We start from the raw sequence: 27,835 nt of genomic DNA, 5'->3' as shown, positions 1-27,835 counted from the left end.
GGGCGAGGTGGCCATGGGGATAGGTGTCACTGACTGAGGGTGGTAGTTGGGACAGCCCCACAGTAGCCATCACAGGGCCACAAGGAAGTATATGGCCACTGGATCACAGAGGGCTCCTTCAAGCCTGGATGGGAAGGCACAGTGTTACAGAGGAGGTCCATGGACTCTGCGTGGCAGAAGGCACAGAACTCAGTCCTCATATGGACAGTGGACCTTTTTGGCAAAGTGCCGGCAGACGAGGTGGTTGAATCTGTCTTCCATAACCTGGGGTCCATCCTTGGACGGGCAGGTATTCTTGATAAGAGACCAGCTCTTGAGGCTTTGAGGATTTCTCTGCTCTTTGTGAAAGCCTTCCTGGAGGGATCCCCATGGCCTGGTCCAGGAAAAGGAAGTTTAGCATTAGCCCCTCCACCAACTATGACCATATGAGCCAGATTTGGAGCTCAGCCCTCCCCGAATTCGGCCTCTGCTCCAGGGAGGAGGTGGGAGACTCAGCAGTGGTGGAATCATTGGTCCCCTTGACGCTGGAGGACCTCTGTGAAGAGCTGATTTGGGGTCACCAGGGTTTCCATTGGTCATGATGGGAGGACGCAGGAGGCTGGGTGGTCCGATGGGACTTTCATCCCTCTCCAGTCTCTTCCTGTTCTGGCAGTGGGGGCTGCTGCTGACTCTGCTTCTTGCACTTCAGCATTGTGGTTGTGGCAATGGCTGCAGCGGGGTTTTCATCTGTTATTATTTTGAGTTAATTTTTGTATAAAGTACAAAGTACGGATTGAAGTTCATTTTTAACACATGGCTGTCCATCAGAAGCTCTTTAATAAAGTTGTTCTGGGCAGTTAGAGATATAGAGATCATCCTGGGCTCCAGGGCTCAACATTTAAACATATTTTATTACTTTATTGTCTTTTATTTCAGTATAATGTAAATTTATGTTGTAATTAACAATTTTTAAACTGTCTGTGTAAAATGCTTAGAAGTTTTAGGCATTTAGTGTATTGGCTTTATTCATATACCTATTCAAACTTAAATAACACATTATGCTGTTTATTTTTTTTTAACACTAATTAACCTCTCCATTCCCAAAATCCTATCTAAAATTCTTACTTACTTTGTTTTTAGGCATGTACTGGCATTGAAAACATTGATGAAGCTATTACATTGCTTGAACAAAATAATTGGGACTTAGTGGTAAGTACTTTCTTTTTTCCTTTTTTCAGCTTTATTGAGATGTGCTTGACATATAAGATTGTGTAAGTTTAAGGTGTACAACGTGATGATTTGATATACATATATATTGCAAACTGATAGCCACAGAAAGGTTAGTTAGCACATTCATCACCTCACATAGTTCTTTTTTTTTTTGGTGGGAACTTTTAAGATTACTCTTTTAGCAACTTTCAAGTATATAATACGGTATTGTTTAACTATAGTTACTATGCTGTACATTGGATCCCCAGAACTTATTCATCTTATAACTGGAAGTTTGTACCGTTTGACCACCTTTACTCATTCTCCACCCACACCTGCCAACTACCAGTTTACTCTGTTCTTATGATTTGGTTTTCTTTTTAGATTACACATGTAAGTGAGATCATGCAGTATTTGTCTTTCGCTGTCTGACTTATTTCAAGTACTTTTTTCTTTATACGACAGGTAATGAAATTTTATGTATTTTTGAATGTCTTTAACATTCCTTATAGGTAGTTCAGCATACCATACATAATCCGTCTATAATTCTAATCTGAATGAATAAAATCTAAATGTCGTATTTTTAATATGAAGTTCCTATTTAGTTTAGTATTAGATTAATAAATTATTATGAAATCTTAGGTAATTTAAGTTATTTTCAAACTTCTCTTCTCTGACTGTATATTAAGGTTTGTCTTCCCCTGTAGTATTGTGGTGGAGATTGGAAGGAGAGAAAAATCAGACTTGTTTGAATGTCTGAATAACTCTACTTGATGTTTCTCCTTCACTTCTTGGGGTGGGGGTGGGGAGTCTCACTGATGATTACTCCTTTCTAAAGCTGTTAAAGAAGTGGCATTCTGCTGTGGCTTTCCTTATGAACTTCAGGCAATTTATTATAGAAGTGGTTTAGTTTTTTTTAAGGGGGGTGGGCAGTAACTCAAAAGGCAAGGCCCAGAACAGCACAGCACTGCACATTGACAAAACTGTAATTTATTTACAATTGCAAAGCAAACTAAAAATAAATTGTACAGCAGTACAGGAACGGTATTGGTTGTGTTAGGATGACACAGAGGTCTCTCCATACCTTTGAAATCCGAAAAAAGTCTAAATTAGAATTTTGAAGAAGTGCTAATTTTTGAAAGTCAAAACTCAAGGTGTATAATTATAGAGCTGAGATTAGTTGTGTAGGTATATTCAAGTCCATACATGGATTTACATAATCAACTGTTAATAAGCTATTTGTTTTGTGTAGATTTACCACTATTAATTTTTAAATTCAAAATATAAAAAAAATTTACAGCTTGTAAAAGTAATAACTCATTATAGAAAAATGAGAAAATGTATAAATTTACAAAGAATAAATTAGTAATCACCCTTAATTCCATCACTTAGAGATACTTATTGTTTAAAATTTTTGGGTATATTATTCCAGAATGTTTTCTCTTAATTATATGATTAAAATTAAAAAAAAATACAAATTAGATTGTTCTATTCCTACCGTTTTGTAATCTGCCCTTTTCACTTAACAACCTATCATGAATGTCTTTCTATCCAAGTAAATGTGATTGTTCATCATTCTTTTTAATGTTTAATGTTTGGATGGTACTTCATGGTATGGTTGTGGCATAATAATTTTACCATTCAGTCCTATGCTGTTAGACATTAAGAATTTTTGTGGTATTTTGGAGTTCTACACATTAGAGGACATTCTTGTACATTCATCCTTGCTTACTTAACCTATTGTTTTCCTAGAAGACATAGAAGAAATTCAATTAATAATTGAGTTTCTGAGTCAAACTGTATACATATTTTTAGGTTTTTGGATACTTATAGTTATATTGCCTTCCAGGATGGTTGCACTAATTTAAATTTCTACCAACTATATAAATTTTTAAGATTGCCTGTTTCATTAAACCAGTGCTATCTTATTTTTTCGTGTTCTGGCACTTGTCAAAATTTACAGATATTTGTATGGCCTGACTTCAAATCCATCCTTTTATCACTGTGTTATTCTCTTAACAAAGCACAGTATAGTGACATCTTCCTGATTTCTGTGTGGGGGAAGGGACAGCAACTTATTTGGAATGATATCACCAGGTTTCTTGTCTTGAAACTTCTTTTGCAATAGCAAGAGCATTGCTTTATTTAGTATGTATATTCTTAGGGTATCTCTTGGAGAGGCTGATGCAGATTATTGGTTGAGGTTAAAAATCCCACCAAGCCACTCTTGCATGGTGCTGATGAGAGATATATGGGCTGGAGTAAAGGGAGGTTGTAGACTAGGAGTAATGGACTACAAGTCTCTGAAGTGAGAATTACCATCTTTGGGGGATGGATGTAAGTTCTTTCCTTACCTGCTTTCTATTGGTCCATGTTCATTAGTTTTGAAGGTTAAACATTTATTGGTTCTGGATATTTTCTCAGTACAATAATCTATCTAGAGTATTGCAAGAAGAGAATTTTTCCCAGATAGTGTTAAATAATTGAATGGTACAAGTATTCTCCAACTGTTTCTGAGTTATTTGATTTTGGAAAAATATTAAAATAGCACTTGAGCTAAAAACACTGGTGCTGTATTTCTGCAGAAATGCAATCTTATCCTGTGTTGGGCCCAAATAAAAGCCATCAGGCTATTTTTCACAGTCTTAAACTTCGGCTTTCTTTTGAAATATATGTCCTAGCTGGCTTTTCTTGTAAATAATGCACTTTTATCCACAGTAAACATTTGCTATGCTGTGTAAGTATCTTGCTTTATAAAATTTCTGATTTCCCTTGTTCTTATACAGCACTCACTTTACATTGTGGTTTTTAAAAAATAAAGCAAGTATTTTGAATAACCCATTACTAGTTCAAACTTTCATTAGGATCATGGAACTTTTTATATGGTGTTTTTTATATTTTGCCTGTGCATTATATTTTGTGTTTGTAAATTATAATTATCACTGCTTTGTATTTTATGGGCCTTGTGGAACAGTTTGCATAGTTTGAGTTTTTAACTTAGGACATGTCTGTATTTTAAATTTTCTGTACATATCAGTTAGACTTCTGCCATGTTTTTGTGCATATTTTGCTAGAGATGTGTAGAGGAATGTGAGTTAGGCATCACAATCTGGAATTGTGATGAATTTAAAAAAGTCCAATAACAGAAAACTCATTCTGTCGGTACTGAATGCTTACAGTATACCCAGATTTATGCTAGATACAGTGAAAGCTTAAAAACATGTTAACACTATATGGTGTCTGACTTTGAGAAGTGTACTGAAAAATTGATAAGACAGGTGGTCTCTTATACATGTATATTATACTCAGAAATAGGAATAACTTCCTGAAAAAGTAATGATTACAAATATTTTTGCTATTTTATGGATTTAGACACACAGATAAAAAAGTGTTCTATATGAAAATATAGCCCAGTCCCAGCAACTTTAGTCATTAGTCTTTCCCTGATACTGTACATTATTTTTGTTATATAGCTATCCACAGAGCAGTGCTTCCAAACCCTATGTTTTAAGTACCCTACAATTGACTAACTTATTTTGGGGAAACTGCAGTTTGGGTTATAAATGCTGAATTCTGAAAACAAAATAACATGAACTTTAATACTATTGGTAAGCATCTTGGGATACTGATTTACTTGACATGAATCGTCCCCATACCTCCATCTTTTTCAGACTTTCATTTTTCACATTGTCCTGCATTTGTAGTTAGGAGAAGATTAATATCATTGCAGTTGATTCCTTCATTGCAGACAAGTATTTTCAGTATACATCCAGAAAGATGAGTACCTGAGGGGGAATTATTAACAATCAATTAGAATCTTTTACCAAAGGATTGCCTTCTTACATGGAAGCATGCTACATCATCACTATATATTGTAAATTATAAATCTGGGCTCCAGAATTGACCCACTGCTTATTTTCTGTTTTCAGTATAGAAGAATTTGGGCCAGTGGAGAATAGAAATCTGTACAGCTCATGTTAATTTTGAGTAATCAAAGTGTGAGGCAGCTAACTCTAGTGGTGAACCCATTGCATTCATCTTGAATCAAGAGCCCTGGCTTTTCAAAACTCTTGTCATTATTTTATTGAGTATGGCCTAGGCTAAGTTACTTCTCTCTGAATGTCAAATAAAATAAGGGGTTTGGGCTAGTTTATACTCAAGATCCCTGATACATGAAATATTTATGAAGAATCTATTTATGTCCTAATTTCTTTTAATATTCTACAAAAGCAGTCAATTATGAATAGTAACACAAGTAAACATTTTAATGGAATTTTATAAGTTTGAAACACTTGTATGTATACCATTTTGATTAATCCTTTGAACAACTTTATGACATAGATAATGGCCAGACAAGATGCTGTGCTAATTGTTTCATGGAAGGTTTGTATATATGAAACTCCTTCAATAAATTAAAATTTCCAGTAAGCTCTAGGAGATCCAGGGAAGGCTATTTGACGTACACTTGATAACCCAGTGCTAAGTGAAATAAAGTACAAGTAAACATTAACCTAGCCATACTACATTTTAAGTACTCTATGCTCTTAGGAAATGATTTTTGAACTTTGCACTCAATTTCTGCTCCGATTTGCTGCCTCAGGTGACATAGCTGCTCTGCTGAAGAAAGACTCTATTCAGAGAGCTTGTATTTATCTTTAACTGCATGTCCCAACTTGGGGCAAAAATGAAACAAATAAGCCTATCCAATTTTGTATTGTTACTGAATTTCTAGTCTTCAAAGATAATTTTGTATTAATAGAAGCTTATAATAAAGTCAATAACTCTGAAGAGTCAAACCCAAGGAAAATTATGCACATAATCTGTCTCATTTTGAGATTCATTGAGGTGCTCTGAGACATTTCCATTCCACCAGTTTTCACTTTTGAAGAAATGTGTTTTAATACTTACCCTAAAATGCCTTAGAACAATTTCTTCTACTACCCTACTCAGGATGTGGCTATAGAGTTCCTCGAATGTGCATTGTTTTGCTATCAATACTTTATACAGTGTTATGAACACCTGCAGTTTTATGAATGAACTAGTCTAACCAGTGACATAATGAGTCTCTGTTGTCAGAAAGCAGCCAGATATTGAGTGCTGCCCTTCATCAGTGGCCATTAGACACTGGCTTATATTTGCACAGATCTTTGCTATGACAAAAGAGATGTTACTGTGAAGGAGTATCTCATCCTATCAATTTCTCCTCTTTTGCTATAGTCTTCTTTGTTTCCCTTGTTTTCAAGGGACTGTAAGCCCCTTAAAATTCTACAGAAGTTTTCAGTTTCTCAGTTTGTAGTTTGGCCATCATCCGTCCTCCTCTACCATCTCTCCTTTTATTGAGGGTCTACTTTGTGCTAGTTATCATGTCAAATGATTTACCTACATTATTTCATTTAATCTTCACAGCAGTCCCAAAAGGTGGTTAGGTAGGTATTATCTTTATTTTACAAATGAGAAACTGAGGCCCAGTGATTTAAGTAAATTGTTCATGCTCACTCAGCTGATAAGGGGTAAAACTGTGATTTTGAGCCCAGGTCTCTCCATAAAAATTTTAATAGCTTTAAAATTGTAGTTTAAGGTTATTAAATTTTCTATACCCAGTGTGTTATTCTTTTCTGAATTCCTATACTTTTCCTTCTGCCACTCACAACTAATTTCACATTGTCAAGTGAAAGAGCTTTTGCCATAGTTACATAATGGTACTTTAAATATGTTTATGCTTTGCTTTCAAATAGATTCTAAGATTCTAGAGGAAAGGAATTACGTTTCTTATTAATTTTGTCTTGGCACATGGTAGTTGCTTAATAAAATATTTTACTGATTTTATTATTAGCATACTTACTTTTGAATCTATTTTCCATTTCCATTATTTGGATATTTGAAAAATCTTTGCTATTAAGACTCATGACTCTTACTGCTATCAGTGTTCCTTATCTGGCAAACATAAGATTTGAGGAAAGAGGGAGGCCCAGATACGCAAGGAATAGGATTGGGCTGATTTCATTATCTCATGGATAAAATTTAGATGGTTTCTTCCCGTTGTAGCTTTTTGAGAAATATTATTCACAAATAAACCCTTTTCTTTGCAATTTTTTTCTTGGCATCTCAAAAAAAATTTTTTTCTCTCCTGTTTATTTCTGGTTGTACCATTCTACTCTAAAGAAAGCTCATCATATCCAACCTATTTGAAATTTTTCATCAGTTCTGCCTCTCAGGAGAAAACTAAGTGTGATAAAAGAATGCTGTTACTTAATGTATAATTAAGTGGGTATGAAAGAATTGTTTTCTCCCTTTCAAAGGAAAACTTAAGGTTTTACCAACATGAAGTTCTCAGTTTACTAAACTTACAGTTAGTGGTTCACATTATCAAATCAAAACTCTTTGAGGTCCACATTTTTTCCCGGACTGCAACTTGACTTTCTGCTTATTTTTTCATTGGTTTTTGCTTCATATGTTGTTACTTTTCCTTTGAATATAATCTAGTTCTAGAATTACTTTATTGCATGAACCAAACATCTCCTCTTTTATAAAACCTATGGTAGATAATAGTTCAGAGGCTTTAAGACCTAGTAGGAATGTGGTGTGTTAATCCCCTAGCAGGAAGTGATATGCCCATTGTTAAATGAAATTTGGAAATGTGGCTAATGTTTATTGATTTCTAGTACTACTTATCTAACCTGTGCTTCAGAGCACAGTTAAACTCTTTAAATGAAATATGTAGTAAGGAGTCCCCTTACTGCTATGAAACTAAGCTGAAGGCTTTATGCTAATTCTGAAAGAAGTAGTATATGCTACTTATGATTTGAACATTTAAAAGAAAATAAAAATTTCAGTGGTTTTGTTTTTAAAATTGTTCAGTTTAAGCAGATATAGTTTGATCTTGATATTTTATAAAGCTTGCTAACCTACTAGTTAACTTGATTTTAAAAATGGGGTTTTTTTCAACAAGTTGCCTTGATATGATATTTAACTAATTTATTTCTATTCCTGGAAGTGGTTTAAACAAAATACCATTGCAGCAAAATCAGTGGTTTAGTGGTTACACCTGTAGATGTGATGACTTGCAGTTCTTCCTGCTGGTTTCAAGGATCAGCTGACATAAACCAGTGTGTGCTTGGAAAAGAAAAAATAATATGGCATTTAAAATTCCTACTTTTACAACTTTATATTTATACTAACAATTTTTAATAATTTGCTACTTAATGGTAATATAATTTTTTTAAAAAATTAGTTGTATTTCTATCTTTAAGTAAAATGGTACTTAAAATGTTCACATAAGAAGATTTATATTTCCTTCCTATATATCCCGAGGTTCTCATTTTCTTCATTCCCTCTTATTTATTTTTCTTATTAAAAATTTTTTTTCTAGGTGAGTATGCTTAAGATCTACTCTTAACAACTTCATTCTCTTTTAATAATCTATTTTTGTGTTTTGTTGTTTGGTTTCGTTTTTTTTTAACTTGATGTTTTAGGAATTTTTTAATTATATATTTTGGGGTCCTCATCTAATACTTTCTTTCTTGTGGATGGATTTCTCTCAAACACAGACTTGCTCTATGTCTTTAAAAAAATCATAGCCAAGTTTAAAATCTCTCTTCATGGTAAATAGTGATAAACATAGTTTCATAGTTCTTCACATACCAAGGCACTCTGAGATTAACTGTGCTCTGTCTGTATCCATTTTAGTTACAGGAACATGAACAGTGGAGTTGTTCTTTGAATTCCTCTGTTACAGAATTTGGGCCATCTTTCTTAGCTTAATGTTGAAAGCCCTCTACCATTTAATACTGCCTCTTCATTATGAGTGAGTTTCCATAACTCTGGAGCCTGTATGACTTAATACAGCCAAACTAGCCTATAACGTGCCATATATATTCCTACTGCCAAGCTTTTGCTTCTAGATCTCCCATGAATTTTTTCCCCTTTTCCTTGCTGACCGTGAAGCTTCGTATCCCTTGTTGTGGTACTACTCTTATAACACTTAGCTTTTACTGTATTATTCCCCTTCCCTTCACCCCAACACATGCTTCATATGTGGCACATGCACACACACACACTGAAAGAGAATGTGAAATAATTGTTTAAAGAATTAAAATTTACACATCCAGCTAGGGTGTGTAAGGAAGTTATATGGATAAGCATACACTTTCATAGATGTAGCTGGGAAAATGTATTACATGATACCTTTAATAAATCCTTGACTAGTAGCTATGTAGAAGAGGTCTTTGAGAATATCTTAGTCCTTATTTATTGCCACATTATTACCTACGTGTTGGCATTTTGACTTTTTTATTTTTAAACCAGGAAGTTTATTATTTTTTTCTTAATGTCAAAATTGAGATATAGCCTGTACACCGCAAGTCTAATAGCACTCTCACAAATTCCAGGCTTGAATTTTGGGATTTTTTTTCTTAGTAATTGATTTAATGTATAGAGGATGAATTTTTAAAAATGTATAATGACTGCTAACAGTGTGTGTAGAATATGAGAATGTCTAAAAATGCTAGGGATTTACAGAAGAGTTGCAAAATAATGCGGGGTTCTTGATACACTTCATCAAACTTCTAATGTTAACATCTTGCATAATTACAGTATAATTGGTATAGTACTATTGGTAATTTTGGTATAATACTATTATAATAGTACTGTTGTACTATTGGTACAATACTATTAACTAAACAACAGACCTTATTTGAATATCACTAGATATTCTATTAATGTACTTTTTTTGGTTCAAAATCTGATCTGAGATCCACAATGCATTTAGTTTTCATGTCTCCCTAGCTTCCTCCAATCTGTGATTTTTAAAAATTTTTTAAAAAAATTTATATTTTCTTTATTTATTTTTGGCTGCATTGGGTCTTCGTTGTTGTGTACGGGCTTTCTCTAGTTGCTGTGAGTGGGGGCTACTCTTTGCTGCAGTGTGCTTGCTTCTCATTGTGGTGGCTTCTCTTGTCGCGGAGCACAGGCTCTAGGCGCGCGGGTTTCAGTAGTTCTGGAACACAGGCTCAGTAGTTGTGGCACACAGGCTTAGTTGCTCTGTGGCATTTGGGATCTTCCTGGACCAGGGATCAAACCCATGTCCCCTGCATTGTCAGGCGGATTCTTAACCACTGCGCCACTGGGGGAGTCCCCAATCTGTGATTTTTTTATTCCTCAGCTGTTCTTTGTTTCATGACCATGACACTTTTGGAGACCACAACACTTCAGGTATTGTGTAGCATATTCCTGAGTTTAGATTTATATGATGTTTTCTCATGATAGACTGAGCTTATACGTTCTTGGCAAGACTACCACAGATGTAATTTTGTGCCTTTCTCAGTGTAACAAGAGGTACGTGATGTTAAGATGTCTTGGGCTTCCCTGGTGGCGCAGTGGTTAAGAATCTGCCTGCCAATGCAGGGGACACAGGTTTGAGTACTCGTCCGGGAAGATCCCACATGCCACGGAGCAGCTAAGCCCGTGCACCACAACTACTGAGCCTGTGCTGTAGAGCCCGTGAGCCACAACTGCTGAAGCTCACACGCCTAGAGCCTGTGCTCCGCAACAAGAGAAGCCACTGCAATGAGAAGCCTGTGCACCACAGGGAAGAGTAGCCCCCACTAACCGCAACTAGAGAAAGCCTGCGTGCAGCAATGAAGACCCAACACAGCCATAATTGAATGAATGAATGAATGAATGAATAAATTTATATTAAAAAATGTCTTATTATTCGTGATGTTAACTTTGACACTTGGTTAAGATGATGTCTCCCAGGTTTCTCCACCTTTGTCATTAGTAAACATCTTGTGAGGAGATACATTGAGACAACACAAATATCCTGTTTTTTTTTAAATTAATTAATTTTTGGCAGTGTTGGGTGTTCGTTGCTGCGTGCAGGCTTTCTCTAGTTGTGGTGAGCGGGGGCTGCTCTTTGTTGCGGTGCACGGGCTTCTCATTGCGGTGGCTTTTCTTGTTGCAGAGCACGGGCTCTAGGCATGCGGGCTTCAGTAATTGTGGCACAAGGGCTCAGTAGTTGTGGCTTGCGGGCTCTGGAGTGCAGGCTCAGTAGTTGTGGTGCATGGGCTTAGCTGCTCTGTGGCATGTGGGACCTTCCCGGACCAGGGCTCGAACCTGTGTCCCCTGCATTGGCGGGCAGATTCTTAGCCACTGCACCACCAGGGAAGTCCCCAAATATCCTGTTTTTCATTAAACTTTTGCTCACTAATTTTTTGTCCTCTATTGATTTATCATTATACCTCTTTTGAAATTTTTTTTTGTAGTTGTCCTAGGTTTTAAAATATACTTTTTCAACCATCCGAATCTATATTTAAGTAATAATATACTGCTTCATATGTAGTGTGATGGCCCTACAGCATTGTATTTCCAATTCTTCTCACCCATGTTTTGTACTATTGTTGTCATGTATTTTAGTTTCCCATATGCTGTAAAACACATGTTGCTACTATTTTTCTTCAGATAGTTATCTTTTTAGAGCAATAAAATATAAGATGAAATCATTATATTCATTTTATTTTACTTTCATTTGTTTTATTTCTTTGTGTAGGTTTAAGTTTTTGTCTGGTATCATATTCCTTCTGCCTTAACTACTTCCTTTAATATTTCTTGTAGAGTAGGTTTGCTGGCAGTATATTCTCACAAGTTTTTGTTTGTCTGAGAAAGTTTTTATTGTGTCTTCATTTTTGAAAGATGCTTTCAATGGATATGGAATTCCGGATTGACGTTTTTTTTTTTCCTCCAGCACTTTAAAGATGTCATGCTGTTATCTTCTAGTTTGCATGGTCTCTGGAGAGAAGTCTGTTGCTATTTTCATAGTTATTCCTCTGTATGTAATGTCGTTTTCCTCCCCTCTGGCTGTCTTCAAGATTTTCTCTTTGTGTTTGTTTTTCAGCGGTTTGGCTATGATCTACCCAGGTGTGTGTATGTGTATGTGTGTGTGTAGCTTAAATGTTCTTAGATGTTCTTAGATCTGTGACTTTGAACATTCTTTTTTCTTTTTAATTGGGACTAAATTCATGTACATATAGCTAACCATTTTAAAGTATATAGTCCAGTGGTATAAATACCACTGTGTATTCCATGGAATTTTATTCCATTGCATATAAATACCATTGTGTATTCACAGTGTTGTGCAACCACCAGCTCTCTTTAGTTGGTTTTGAAAATTGTTGGTTATTATTTTTTCCTGCTCTTTCTCTCTTCTCCTTCTGTGTTTCATATATTAAAAAGTTTGGTTTTGTCTACAGCTCTTGAATGCTCTGTTCTGTTTTTTCCCCACCTTTTTTTTTTTTAATTTGTTTCAGTTTGAGTAGTTTCTATAGACCCCTGTCTTCAAGTTCACTGATTCTTTCCCTGTGTCAGTTTTACTGATAAGCTTATTGAAGACATTCTTCATCTCTGTTACTGTAGTTCTTTTTTTTTTTCCCTAACATAGTCTCTCTCTTTCTCTCTCTCTGCTGAAATTACCCATCTGGCCTTATCTGTTGTCCATTTTCCCCATTAGAGCATTTAATATTTTAATCACAGTCATTTAAAATTCCCTGTCAGTTTTTAGTATCCTACCTAAATCTGTTTCTGATGATTGCTTGTCACTTGCAAATGTGCTTTACCTGGCCTTTTGGTATGCTTTGCAATTTTTGTTGAAAGCTGGACATTTCATGTAGAATAGTAGAGACTAAGGTAAATATTTTTATGTGTGGAAATTGACATGCATGCCTTTCTGAATGCTAAGACTTTAGTGCAGGTGTTTGAGTTGATCTAATTTTGAGCTGGGTTGTGCTTGAGACTTATTTGTCCTATGGCTTTGTTCAATATACTAAAGCCTTCAAATTCCTCTCCTGATACATGGTGTTTAGGGTGTCAAGTGGTTTGGTAGATTTTTTTTTTTTTTTTTTTTTGGCTGCGTGGCTTGTGGAATCTTAGTTTCCCAACCAGGGATTGAACCCGGGTTCTTGGCAGTGAGAGTGCAGAGTCCTAACCACTGGACCACCAGGGAATTCCGAGTTTTTTTTTTTTTTTTTTAATGCTCACTCCTTAGCTTTTGGTTTTCTCTCCGAGCTATGCTTCAGAGAGAGTGTATCTCTTGCAAGTTGCTTGTTACTCTGCTTGCTATTCTGGCCATGGGGACTGAGGTGGGGGCATTCTCTGTTTCTGATAATACTTGAGTCTTCTGCAGGCATTGAGTCCTTGGGCCTTGGGTTTGTGGCCTTCACGAAGTTCATGTCTCTCTCCAGCTATAATTCTGAGCCCAGCATGTTTTCCTGCTCCTCTTCCTGGGACAGAGGATTTTCCCCCCTTTCCTCCTTCTGGCTGCAGTGGATATCACATGTGCCCCAAGGTGATAGTGTTTGTTGCCCTTCTCCCTTCAGACTAAGACTTTTGTTTTGTGAGGGAGATGCAAGGGTCCTGGCAGTTTTGTGCACCTCCCACAGTGTCTGCTGATTCTCTTTGTTCTGTACCCTAGTAGGGACTTTCTTGGGACTTTGCCAATTGTTTTTTTTCTGTGAGCACTTTGTGGTGTTCATGGAGTAAAAGCCTGCAAGAACTTGCAGATCCCTTCCCTGTACTTGCCTTAACTTTCTCACCAGTGCATTGTTAGCCTCTACCAATTTGTCAGCCACCCTAGTGTAACTTTCACTTTAGTAAGCCCGTGCTCACATTTTGCCTCTCTCTGCGTACACCTGTCTTAGATTTTGGGCCAGTTGTTTGCCCTGTGATCTTAGCATTTTAATGGGTTTCAGAAAAATCATGTACTTGCGCTCTTGCTCTTTCATTATAAGGTTGGGAGCAGTATGCTTTCCAGTTCTCTAATAATTCATTGTCATTATCTTGAAAAACCTACTGTAATTTCACTTTGTACTTCTTTCCCAACAAAGGTTTAATAGATGGTTTTAAAATTTTCAGATGCAGGGTCCTTTCTATTTTCTTGTTTTGTTAGTAACTTCTAGTTCCTTTGTGTTGCATTTAGAGAGTATTGTTTATAATGTTTCAATTTTGTGGCAGTTATGTTTCTTTTTGACCTCACATATGATTGATTTTTGTGTATGTATCTTTGGCTTTTGAGAAGAGGTGTGTTCTCTGTTATCAAATGTAGAGTTCAATATGTATGTCCATAAGATCTTCTACCTTCTTTCTTATCTTTTGTCTGTTTGATCTGTCTTGTATTGAGAATAGTGTATTTAGTCTCATTATTTAGTATATTTCTTTTTCTTTTTAAATCTCCTATGGTTTTTCCTTCATGAAGTTGATTGCTGTGTTATTTCATGCATACATATTCATAAGAGTTATACCTTTATTGTGAAGTGTGGCTTTAAGCAGTAAAAAGTGACCTTTATCACATTTAGTCCTTTGGGCTTCAGTTCTGTTTTGTGTAATATCAGTAGGCTACTCCTACTCTCTTTGTTTCCAATAGCCTGATATTTTAATTTTAATTTTATTTTTAGTCATTACTTTGTTTTAGGTATATATCTTGTATGTAGCATAAGTTGAGTCTTGTTTCATGAGCCAAATTGAAAATGTTTTTCTTTTAATAGTTAAGTCCATTCATATTCACTAATATGACTGATGTGTTCGGTCAGTGCTGTCATAATATTTTGTATTTATGCATGCTTTGTTGTACTTGCTATGCTATGAAATACTACATGATTTATCAATTTTCAAGTACTGTACTCTCTAAGCCTACCTTTTAAGTATATAGCAATCAATGTGCTTATTCTATTTTCCTTTCCCTCCTCCTTCTTTTACTTAAAAATTGCATTACTTATACTTTTTCAGAACATTAAAATTTATCTATTTGTCTTTCACCCTGCATCCCACCTTTGTTTTAGTGGTGTATATTTATATATTTAAAAAATACTCATCATCGATCCTTTTACTTAAGTTTTCTTAGTCATCAGTTGGATAAAGCTCTTTCTCTAGATTTATCAAGAAGGGCTGATTGATGCACAATTCCTTAAGTTCTTGTATACTGACAACTGTTTTTCTATCACCCTGATATTTGAAGGACAGCTCTGCTGCATATAAAAATCTTTGGTTCATACTTTCTTTAATTGTGTTTTTAAAAAAATACTACTTCATTATTGCTTTGTTATATGTATTGGTTTGGAAACTCTGATGCTACTCTTATTCTTTTGCCTTTGTAAGTTATTGATCTTTGCCTGGAGGCCTTGAGGAGTTTATCTTTATTTTTGAAACTTAGTTTTAGTAGAATATGTCTCAGAGTCATTCTGGGTTAATTTTTCTGAGGCATCCAGTGAGCTATTCAATATATAGATTCTTGTCTTTTTGTATTTCTGGAAAGTTTTCTTAGATTATAGTTTTAAATTTTAGGTCTGTTCCATTGCTTTGTTTTTCTTTTTCAGGGACTTGACAATATGAATATTATTACTTTATCTCTCTTCCACTCCACTACTTTCTCTCTGATTCTTTTTACTTTTATCATTATGTTATTTTCATTCTCTTGGTTGGTTTCTTGCCTTTCTTCAATGCCTCGCATTAAATTTTGTCGGCATCTGTTTTCCCTTGGGCATCTTGTGATTTCCTCTTCATTTTTGAGAGAATTTTCTTTCTTTCTTTCCTGGGTAACATCAACTTTCTTTCATTTTTCCCTGCCCTTTTGTTGTTGTTGTTGTTGTTCATAATTTTTGAATTTTCTGATTCAAGGTGATTTTTCATATTCTCAAATGCTTATTTAAGTATATTTAAATATACTGTTTGAAGCATTGATTGACAGATTTTTCCTGCTTCATAGTTGTTTTGTGGGAGGGAATTTTCGGTAGTAGATATGTGTGAAATTTCATTTTCTGATTTTTTTTGCAATACCTCTTATATATATGTTGGTTTGTGTGTGTGCACACACATTTTTATGGTAATGGTGTGATTTACAAGGTTTTTATTTAATGGCGCCCTCTTCTGTCGGTTTAGCAAAATTCAGATACTTTAGTCAGTCTTTTGGTTGGTTTGTTTTGGTGTGTGGGGGGCTGGTGGGGAGGGGTGGTGAGGAGTAACAAGTGCTTTGGTATTATGATTCTCTTTTGCCTCTTTTCCCTTTTACCACTCGATTGCCATAGGGAGCTTTTCACTTTCTTTTTGCTTTTTTTTCTCTTTGCAGAAGCTATGTGTTTCTTAACCTGCCCTTTAGGTTATGTCTATCCCTTTAAGTTGTGCTTTATTTGAAGTCCTTTCCTTGTAATCTTTGCTCTGATCTGTTTATACACTTTTTAGTGTTTTCAGACAGATTGGGCTTAGGCTCATAGGCAGTAGTTTTAGAGCAATTTTAATCTCCTTCTCTAGCTTCCCTCTTCTGTCTTCCCCTCATTTCTTCTGTATCTGTCTTTGTGGGGTAGGGGTAGGACCAGGAATATGAGAGATTATGCGCTAGGATTTGGTAATTTTTCTCTTTTTATTCACAGTTATTTTGAAGTTTCAATATTCTCTTTGTTTAGCTTTATTTTTCCCTTGTTGAATAGTATTGTTATGGATGGTGTAACAGTCTGAGTTCAATCAGGATATATAAAATCACAAAGTTGGTTAAACAGGTGAAGTTTAATATAATGAATTATTAACTATGATAAACGAGTAAGGATAAGATATGAGGAAACTCTATATTGTACTGTAGGGCTAAGGGAGAGTACCCAAGGAAGGATATACTTTGAAGGGATTCAGACCTTGTTGGAGAAGTGGTTCAGCTCACTCAGTAGAAGAGAAGTTCACTGTATGGCCAAGTCAGAAATGGTTTGAATCACTGCGCAAGTAATTGGCACCCTCTGGTGTGCAGATGGAGGAGCAAATCAGCAATCAGTAGTGTGAGTGTGCAGTGGGCTTGTATGGAGTTGGGGATCCTCTGGGCACAGGCATGCTGCATGTGGGGGGTGGGAGACTTGCAGAAGGAGTGGCAGCATGGTGTGAACCCTCTGACCACAGGCAGGCTGTGCACAGGGGCTTGTAGAGGGAGTCAAGGTACTGGTGGGTGGGCAGGAGACCTTTGAACACTGGTTTCTATGTTGAAAGGGCCATGAAAAGATTATCACTAGGCCAAGACTGCAAGGTTGCAGAAAGACCATGTTCTGGGCCCATGACAGGGACAGAGCTCCATTGGGTGTCCTCACTCCCACACTGCTAGCTCCTATGCTGCAGCCAGAAACTGCAGAAGAGCCTGTTCGCTCTGCAGTATCCTTCTAGTGCCCTCTACTGAGAAAATTTAAGATTGTGCTCATTTTGTTTTATTTACTTATTTATTTTTGGCTGCGTTGGGTCTTCGTCGCTGCCCGCGGGCTTTCTCTAGTTGTGGAGAGCGGGGGCTACTCTTCGTTATGGTACGCGGGGTCCTCATTGCGGTGGCTTCTCTTGTTGAGGAGCACAGGCTCTAGGTGCGTGGGCTTCAGTAGTTGTGGTGCACGGGCTTAGTTGCTCCGCGATATGTGGGATCTTCCCAGACCAGGGTTCGAACCCGTGTCCCCTGCACTGGCAGGTGGATTCTTAACCACTGCGCCACCAGGAAAGTCCCATGATTGTGCTCATTTTAAAAGGAATTGTTCCCTTCCCTTTCCTTCCCTTCCCTGTCCCAGAACATAATTGAAATGTGCATTCAGACCTGAGTCAATAAATTGGTAAATGACACAGAAAGAAATATTGCATGATAGATAGGCAGCCATTGTTGACTTAAGTTACCTGCAAGTCCCACCAAATTTTATATATCTGTACCTTTTTTCTTATTAAATCCTTTGTTTGCAGTGCCATTCCTTGGTACTTCAAAGCTTTCCTTCCTCCCAGCCTGTCAAACATTTATCCTGCCTTAGGCACCTTCTCGTTATAATCTTTTTCTTAACCTTTTCATTACCAATCACTGCCCCATCGTTTGTAATCTTAATTTCAAACATCCCTCTTTCCCACCCCCATCTCATACCCTTTAATAACCAGACTTGGAAAATCCTTCAAGCACACTAGGATCATTGATTGATGATCAATCATCAATTCATTGATTCTGACACCTTTACACTGTTTTTCAGATCTTGTGTATCTGCCTTTTTTTGACCAAAATTTTAGCTTCTGTCATTATATTGACAATGCTGGAGGGCCAAAACTTTGTCCAGGTCTTCTGACTGTAGATTCAGATTCCGCTATACTGGAGTTGGCAAATGGTTTTAACATGTAAGCCAATTCTGTTGATTTTTCTTTTTTTTCACTGTGTGCAAAGGCAGTTGATAGTGTCTGTCTAAAGAAGTGCATTAAGGTTTATGAGGTCATGTCCAGATTTAGTAGGAAAAAGTGACATAATTGCTTCTGAATACCTACCATGGACATATATTTTCCCTTGCAACCACATTTGTTTCAAAGTGTCTTAAAAATCAAGTGTGTTCACTAGCTTTGAAGTTCAAAAAGCAATTTTAGGTTTTGGTTTTAGACAAAGGTAACTGACCTTGCATCTCTACTCCCACCACCTGCCATGATGTGTTCTAGGAAGCTAATATATAATTCCAAAATGAGTTATCTCCTTCACTTATTAACTGATTAATTTAAATATATTGAGTCCTTACTATGTGCCAGCACTTTCCTAGGCACTGGGAATACAGCAGTGAACAAGACCAACAAGGTCCATACTCTTATTGGAACTTACAGTCTTGGGTGGGAGCCATATTATCTGCAAATAAATTTATAAACACACAATATGATTTTAGAAAATAATACCATGAAGAAAACCAAACAGGACTGAAGACATAGAGAGGGTTATTTTATATTGTGGATTCAGGTAAGGTTATTTTATGGGGTAGCATGTTAGTTGACACCTGGGAATGAGGAGCCAGCCATGTAAAGATCTGAGGAAAAAGCATTGCAGAGACAGAGGGAAGAACAAATGTAAACACCTTGAGGTGAGAGCCAACAAGTGTTTGAGGAAGAGACGGAACTCTAATGTGGCTATAGCGAGCAAAGGGGAGAGAATGCTAAGAGAACTCAGAACAAGAGATAGGGACCCGATTTTGTAGGACTCTATAGATGAGAATTTTATGTGTATCAAGAATATTTCAATTTGATAACTCATAATCCAAAAATGATTTTCTCATTAATACATTAAACATTTAAACACGTGCTTAAGAATGATAGAAAATAATATTGGTTTGGATTACAAAGTAGTGTTCTCTTACAGTAGACTTCAGATGACAAGTTTTATAATACCTGTCAATGAAGAAACAACGAAAGAACTCATTACTGTTCTGAAGAAATCACTACTCAGACCCTCAGCTCTTTTTGTACCTACCTGTCTTTCACCTTTTGGACTGCATTGATCTGAGGGTTCAAAATCCACAACAGAAAGAAAGTATTGGTTCTGATCAGTCAGTGTGAAATGGTTAAGTAAGTACTCTTAGTGTAATGAGGCTTATAGTGTGTTAGTGTGTCTGGACCCAGCAATCTTATTTAGGGTAACAAAACTCAATATACTTAGACAAAATATAACAGGGTCTTATATTTTTGGTCAATAAGTGAAATGTAGTCCAGAATTCCAAGGAAGTTAGAAAGTATAATGAGGCCCTTGCATTCCTAGTCAGTCAGGAAATGTAATAGAGTCCAAATCTCTTACTTAGTCTGGAAATGTAATGATCCAGCATTCCTAGTTAGTCAGAAAGTATAATAGTCCAGCACTTAGCCAGATATTGCTTAGCAACTGGTATGAAGGTTTGATGGAAAGGAAACAAATAAATGGTCAAAGTGAAGTTTTGGAATCATTAATTTATTTAAGCCATGCTTTTGATTGATCTCTTTAAAATTTTATGCCTCATATCTGGGTTTTTCTTTTTGCCTTAATTACTTCTTTTTAAAAATCTTTTACTATCTGGCCTTTCATTCCCTCCATGTATTTCCGTCTCATATTAATTGATTGGCTAATTCAAAATGTAGCTTTTCAAGTAACTTCATATCGTTTTCTCTTTTTTTCCCCTTTGCTAGCCAAAGGCCTAGAGTTCTTACCCTTATCTTCCTTTTTAATAAAACCTTAAAGGCAAAGAAACAAATGAAAAACATAGCTAGGTTTAGTCTGTTTCTTTTGAGTTTACTACTATTAATTATATTTTTACAATATAAATATTTGTGTTTAAATACATGAACAGTACATAGATATTGAAAAAATTGAAAACTATGTAAGAGCAACAAAGGAGAAAGTCACTAATGATCTTACACTACAATTTTGTTTGACATTTTGGTATATTTTTTCTAGTCTTTTTTTCCCTCCTATGTTTATGTGTAAGCATGCATATCTATGTATCAGTTCTTAAACTGTTTTGGGTCACAAATATCTTAAAATATTTTGTAACTTATGGATGACAGAAAAGTACTTAAAAGTAAAAGACAAAATTTTATATATATCTTCAGGAGAATTCAGGATTTAATATATCACCACTGGTCTTTTTCACTTACTGGCATGTTGTTGCTGAACCTTATTCCTTTAGATCTTGTTCTTCTGCAGTAGAGCCATTGCTGCTCCATACCTTTTGGCCATGGTAATGCTATAGTTAAGATGTACCATTCTCATAGTTCATGTCCACTGTTAGCTAAATATTTTTGACAAAGTATGACACCCATGTACCCAGTGACTGGGTCCTGAGAGACTTTCAGTTTCAGTAATATGTAGTGCCAGGACCAGTCTTACCTTAATAACCCATGTTATAATTTTCTATCAACTGAGTAGTATTCCATTGTAGGATGTACCATAATTTATATAATTAATCCTCTATTGACATACATTTAGGCTCTTCCTAAGTTTTCTCTATTTATTATAAACAAAACATTCGTGCACTAAATACCTTCCTATTTACTTGTCTGACAATTTCCTTGTGTTATATTCCTAGAAGTGAAATTGCTCAAATTTGACATGAATTGCCTGATTGCACTTGAGAAATGTATCAATTTATAGATAACAAAGTTTATCTTTGCTAACACTAGGCATTATGGAATATTTTTAGTAGTTATAATTTTTATAAGTGAAATGCACAGATCTTAAGTATGTAGTAAGATGAATTTTGACAATTCTGTACACCTGTGTAACTAATACCTCCAGTCGATACATAGAACATTTCCATTGTCACAGAAAGATTCCACAGGAAAAATTCCATTGTTTATAGGTCATTTATATTTTTGGTGAAGTGTCTATTCAGCTCTTTTGTGCATTATATTTGCATTGTTTTTCTTATTAATTACAGGAATTCTTTATATATTCTTTGTATATATAGGTCCTTGTTGTTTACCTGTTTTATATATAATGGTGTGTATATGTTAATCCCCAAATCTTAATTTATCCCCCTCACCCCATTATCCCCTTTGGTAACTATGTTTGTTTCTATGTCTGTGAGTCTATTTCTGTTTTGTAACTAAATTCATTTGTATCACTTTTTTAGATTCCACATATAAGTGATATATATTTGTCTTTTTCTGTCTGACTTACTTCACTTAGTATGATAATCTCTAGGTTCATCCATGTTGTTGCAAATGGCATTATTTCATTCTTTTTTATGGCTGAGTAATATTCCGTTGTATATATAGCACATCTTCTTTATCCATTCCTCTGTTGATGGACATTTAGGTTGCTTCCATGTCTTGGCTATTGTAAATAGTGCTGCTATGAACATTGGGGTGCACGTATCTTTTCGAATTAGAGTTTTCTCTGGATATATGCCCAGGAGTGGGATTGCTGGATCATATGGTAACTCTATAAAGAACATGGGTAAAGGATTGTATACACTGTATTCCCATTTTGTGGAATAGGTAAGATAGATGATGTTTTCTTCATTTTACATATGACTACTGTGAGGTTTAGAGAACCATGCCTAAGGTCGTAGGCAACTACCTTCATGCCCAGACATCTCTCCTAAGCCTTTGGGGTCCTTTCTCTTTCTAATCACTCATTAGCCACCTGGATGTCCCACAGATACCTTAAATGCAAAGTGCCACCAACTTATTCCTTTCTCTTTGTTTTCTGTAGTTAGTGGTGCTTTGATCTACCCAGATGAATCTGCCAGGCACCTGGGTATCATCCTACAATTCCTGTCCTTTTATCTAATTGGCTTCAGGGGGAGAAGAAACGGGGAAAGAGAACTAGTATTTTTCACATACCTATTCAATACCCTATTTGCTGATTTTCATAAATCTTATTAAATCCTCTCAGCAACCCCTGTGGTTAGACAGTGTCTCCAGTTTTGCAGTTCTATTGTAGAAATTAGGAAATAGGCTCAAAGAAGTTAAGTGATTGGACTTAAATTGTAAGGAGTGACTGAGATTTGAACTTAGGTCTTCCAGTTTCTAAAGTCTTCATTTTCTCCAGTGTTCCTAAGCAAATTTTTCTTAACTTTTCTCTTACTCTCAGTGATACTACCATTGTTTGTCTCAGTTTGGATTGCTGAAAGAGCCTACTTAATCAGTCTTTCTGCTATCAACCACATTTCCTTTAGTTAAGCCTCCAAGCTGTTGAAGAGTGATCTTTTTCAAAAGCAAATCTAGTCATATTGCTTCTTTTCATTGATAGCATGAAAACAGCAAACAAAGCACTTCATATGACATAGTCCCTACCTGCTTCTCTTTCCTCATCTGTGCTTCCTCACATCTACCCTACTCTCCAGCCACAATGAAAAACTGAATTGCAGCTGCTATAGTCTATCATGTCTGCATGCCCTCATATTTGTTATTACCCTAGTTCTTTCACTCTCTGCCACATTATCTGTTACACTTACTACTCAAGATTCTAAAGTGTAAGTTCCTACTGGAAGTCTTCACAAAAGCTTCACTAGCTAAATTAGGTGCTTTTTCTTTGCCCTATGCGTATTTCTGTTATAGAACTTCGTTTTAACTATTTGTTTTCATGCCTTTTGCTATACAACTCTGAACTCCTTAGGGTCAGTAAATGTTAATGGATTGCCATCTAATAGTAACACTGTAAAAATACCTTTCCTTAGGGAAGCTGGCATAAATTGGATTTTCACAGAGTTGTTGTGACTTTTATATTTATTTTATTCATCCCTGGTATTGGAATGGTATATTGGGGAACCTGACTTCTGGTATTTGATACACTCTCTTAGGCAAGTCACTGTTAATTTTCTAGGCCTCAGTTACCTCATCCAGTTAATGACAGTTTGAATTAAATGTTTTCTGCCCTTCCCCCCCCCCCAACATCCATCTTTCCCAGTGACTCTGATTTTATAATTTCATCTGGGAGGTTTTTGAGCAGAGATGTGACACAATGACAGTAGTGTTGTAAGAGTTCCACTTTGACAGAATGTGTAGGGTGAATTAGAAGGAGATAGACTGCATAGATTCTGAGAGACCAGTTAATGAGGTTTGATGAGCATTTGGGATAGGATCAGTATTGGGCGAAAGAGAAATAATTATGAGGGAAGCGTTACAATTTGAAATGGTAAGCGCGGAGTAAAGTGTTGTCTTCCGTCCCCCCTACTCCCAAATGGGTTCCAAGATTCGAAGCGTGTGTTGGCTTATTTTTTCTTCCACTTTTTTTTTAATAGTTTGTATTGGAGTATAGTTGCTTTACAATATTGTGTTAGTTTATACTGTACAGCAAAGTGAATCAGCTATACGTATACATAATCCCATCTTTTCGGATTTCCTTCTCATTTAGGTTGTCACAGAACATTGAGTAGAGTTCCCTTTGCTATGCAGTAGGTTCTCATTAGTTATCTATTTTATACGTAGTGTCAATAGTGTATATATGTCAATCCCAATCTCCCCATTCACCACACCTCTCCCTTTCCCCCTTGGTATCCATACATTTGTTCTCTACGTCTGTGTCTCTATTTCTGCTTTGTAAATAAGATCGTCTATACCAGTTTTTTCAGATTCCACATATAAGCGTTAATATATGATATTTGTTTTTCTCTTTCTGACTTACTTCACTCTGTATGACAGTCTCTTGGTCCATCCATGTCTCTACAAATGACCTAGTTTCGTTCCTTTTTATGGCTGAGTAATATTCCATTGTATATATGTACTACATCTTCTTTATCCATTCCTCTGTTGATGGACATTTAGGTTGCTTCCATGACCTGGCTATTGTAAATAGTGCTGCAATGAACATTGGTGTGCATGTGTCTTTTTGAGTTATGGTTTTCTCTGGGTATATGCCCAGGAGTGGGATTGCTGGGTCATATGGTAGTTCTATTTTTAGTTTTTTAAGGTGAGTTGTCTTCCACCACCACCCCCCGCCCAGCCCCAAATGGATTCCAAGATTCAAAGCCTGTGTTGACTTCTATAGGAAACTAGATTTTCTATTTTGAGGGAAATATAACTAGGGGAGTAAATAGCTTAAATTTCTTTCTAATTTCAGCCTTAGCTTCAAAAGAGAATAAGAAATGGAACTTCATAACCAGAGACATAGTCATTTCCAGATTTATACAGAAAATATATTTTTTTCCCACCTGAAGAATTAGTTCCTTAAGAACACAGAGAGAGGGTTATTAGTCAGAGGCAGCATAAAGACAGGAAAAAAAGGGAAAACTAATTAAAAAAAAAAAGAAAGAAACAACTCTCTGAACATGCTTATTGAGTTCAAAGGCTATGAAGTTTTGGTTTTGAGATTTTCCTCATGGAACATACGCTGTGGAGAAGGTCTCCTTGTTAGTATTATTGCAGTTGCACACTTAAATTTAATATTTGTTGAGCTCTCATACTTGTTCAGCAGAAAGCTTTAGAAGACATCTCTACTATACTGTAAGGATGCTGCTGGCTCTTATTACTCCAGTCAAGAAATCCACAAATCTCTTCTGGTATCAAAATTGATACTAACTCTGAGAAGTACCATGAGTGATTGATCACTCTGTTCCTATCACTACTGCTGGGTTCTGTGGCAGTATAGGACCATGGTAACAACTGTTGAGGTAGCTGTTGCTAATGTCTCTACTACTCTAAAAGCTGTAAAATGGTTCCACTGGATTTGCAAATATCTTGAGAGGAAATGTGTTGTTTTTCCCAGTTTCATCCTTCATATTTTTCCTGTCACACTGCATATTCATGTTTCTGATAGCAAGTATATTAGTTTCCTAGGGCTGCCTTAACAAATTACCACAAACTTAGTGTCTTAACGCAAGAGGAATTTACTCACTCACAGTTCTGGAGGGCTGAAACTCAAAGTCAAGGTGTTGTCAGGGCCACACTCCCTCTGAAGGATCTAGGGGGGATTCCTTTCTTGCCTATTCTAGCTTCTGATGGCTCCTGGTGTTCTTTGGCTTGTGGCAGCATAACTCCAATCTCTGCCTCCATTTTCACATGACCTTCTTATCTGTGTTCTTTTTTGTCTCTGATAAAAATACTCTCATTGGATTGGGGCGCATCCTATTCCAGGATTATTTTAATCCTTAACCAAATTGCATTTGCAAATACCCTATTTCCAAATAAGGTCACATTTTTAGGTTATAGGTAGAAATGAAATTTTTTTAGCACACTATTCAACCCACTACAGTAAAGTGCTGGCAATTTGAGAACTTTTTGGTAGAGGCGTTGTTTCCTTTTGACTGTACTGATTTATTTGCTTACCAAACATTTAATGAACCCTAACACTGTACCAGGAGTAGGTTCAGAGAAAGAGGGACTAGTTAGATTCTTTGCTCTTAAAGAGCTCCCATGTAGTTGGAAGGCAGATACAGACCCCAGTATATGTAGTGCCATATGAGAAGCTGGGTAATAGAGGCTTATACCAGATGCCTAATACATCTTTGTATTCATTCTGTATTTGCTGTGGAGGGACCTAGGAGGGAGGAAGTAAGAGGAGAGTCAGGAAAGATTTAACAAAAGAGGTGACATTTGAATCTTGAAGGAAGACAAGGAGGTTGCTGAGATAGAGGTAATATCAGGTGTAAACAAGGCACTGTAGGTTGAAAGAGAGCGGCTTAGGAAACCATAGGTTCTAAGGTGTCATCAAATCATAGAATGCATATGGAGGAATAAGAACAAATAATAAAACTTCTGTTTTCTAACAACACTGACTTCTTGATCCTGGATTGCAGTAATCCTATGAACATTGTGGCAAAGGTATTACTACAATAAATTTCTCCAAATCTCTTTTTATATGACTCCTTCCTGGGAAAACAGAAAAGATTTTTCTAGCCCTTTTGAAGTTATATGGGGACATTCCCACCCCTCCCACCCGCTTTCTTCTACTCTTTCCTCCTTCCCTTCTTTTTTGCTTCCTTCTAAGCTGTGGCCATTGATGGAAACTCTTTTAACATGGTGGTGGTGCAGCAATTCTGGAGCAGCCTGAATGACTGAGTTACTGTATGGAAGACAGATACCCTGGAGAGTTGCCCATACTTTCAGCAGATTTTGCATGGGTGAGAAATAAACTTTTATTTGTTAAACCACCGAAATTGGGGTATTGTTTATTATTGCAGCAGATACTATCCTGACATAATTTTTAAAAATTTCCTTTAGATATCTTCCCAAATTAAAAATGGCCGAGGAAACTGCTTGCTACTTTTACATTTTAGGCTGAAAATATATTTCAAATGTAATTATGTATTTCAAACTTAACCCCTTTTACAATTATAAAAGTCATATGGATTCATTTTTATGAAATTTAGAAAATATAGAGTAGCTTTCTCTCTACCCAGTTATAAATAAATACTGCTAATAATTTGGCTTAAATAAGTCTCTCCCCCAAATGATTCTTTTATAAATTATTTTTAATATTTCTTTTTAGATGTCATGAAATATTTTTCATAAAGCGTGATTTTCAGTGGCCCCACCACATCCTATCATGAAACATAGATTTTAACCAGCTTCCAGTTATTGTTCACTTGGTTTGTTCTAATTTTTTACAATATAAACACCAAAGAGAATATCTATGTAGAAAAATCATGTAAAAAATTCCTAATTATTTCCTTAAACTGAATACCTAATGATAGATTTGTTGGTTTAAAGGTATCTCCCTCCCTAACGCTTTTTATTTATTTGTATTTTTATATTTATTTATTTATTTTATTGGAGTATAATTGCTTTACAATGCTGTTGTAGTTTCTGCTGTACAATGAAGTGAATCAGCTATATGTATACCTATATCCCCTACCTCTTGGACCTCCCTCCCACCCCACCCCCCATCCTACCCATCTAGGTCATCACAGAGCACTGAGCTGAGCTTCCTGTGCTTTATAGCATGTTCCCACTAGCTATCTATTTTAAGCATGGTAGTGTATATATGTCAATCATAATCTCCCAATTCATCCCACCCCCCCTTCCCCCAGTGTGTCCACATGTCCGTTCCCTGCATCTGTGTCTCTATTCCTGCCCTGCAAATAGGTTCATCTGTACCATTTTTCTACATTACACATATATGTGTTAATATACAATATTTGCTTTTGTCTTTCTGGCTTACTTCACTCTGTATGACAGACTCTTGGTCCATCCACATCTCTACAAATGACCCAATTTCATTCCTTTTTATGGCTGAGTAATAGTCCATTGTATATATGTACCACATCTTCTTTATGCATTCATCTGTCGTTGGACATTTAGGTTGTTTCCATGTCCTGTCTACTGTAAATAGTGCTCCAATGAACATTGGGGTACATGTGTCCTTTTGAATTATGCTTTTCTCAGGGTATATGCCCAGTAGTGGGATTGCTGGGCCATATGGTAGTTCTGTTTTTAGTTTTTTAAGGAACCG

At 36.2% G+C, this 27,835-nt stretch overlaps 1 protein-coding gene and 1 pseudogene across 1 annotated transcript in view; one reads left to right on the top strand and one right to left on the bottom strand.

The window, feature by feature from the left end:
- FAF1 (Fas associated factor 1) overlaps positions 1–27,835 on the top strand; it is a 476,566-nt gene that overhangs the window by 69,534 nt on the left and 379,197 nt on the right. Inside the window, exon 2 of the mRNA XM_036849545.1 lies at positions 1,120–1,188. Coding sequence (XP_036705440.1) covers positions 1,120–1,188 — 69 coding nt within the window. The remainder of the gene's footprint in view (positions 1–1,119; positions 1,189–27,835) is intronic.
- Positions 190–1,036, bottom strand: LOC118899948 (annotated as a pseudogene).

Source organism: Balaenoptera musculus, chromosome 1 (assembly GCF_009873245.2).
Source record: "Balaenoptera musculus isolate JJ_BM4_2016_0621 chromosome 1, mBalMus1.pri.v3, whole genome shotgun sequence".
NCBI lineage: Eukaryota > Metazoa > Chordata > Mammalia > Artiodactyla > Balaenopteridae > Balaenoptera > Balaenoptera musculus.
Note: the sequence above shows the minus strand (reverse complement) of the source record. Positions and strands in the feature narration are given on the sequence as shown.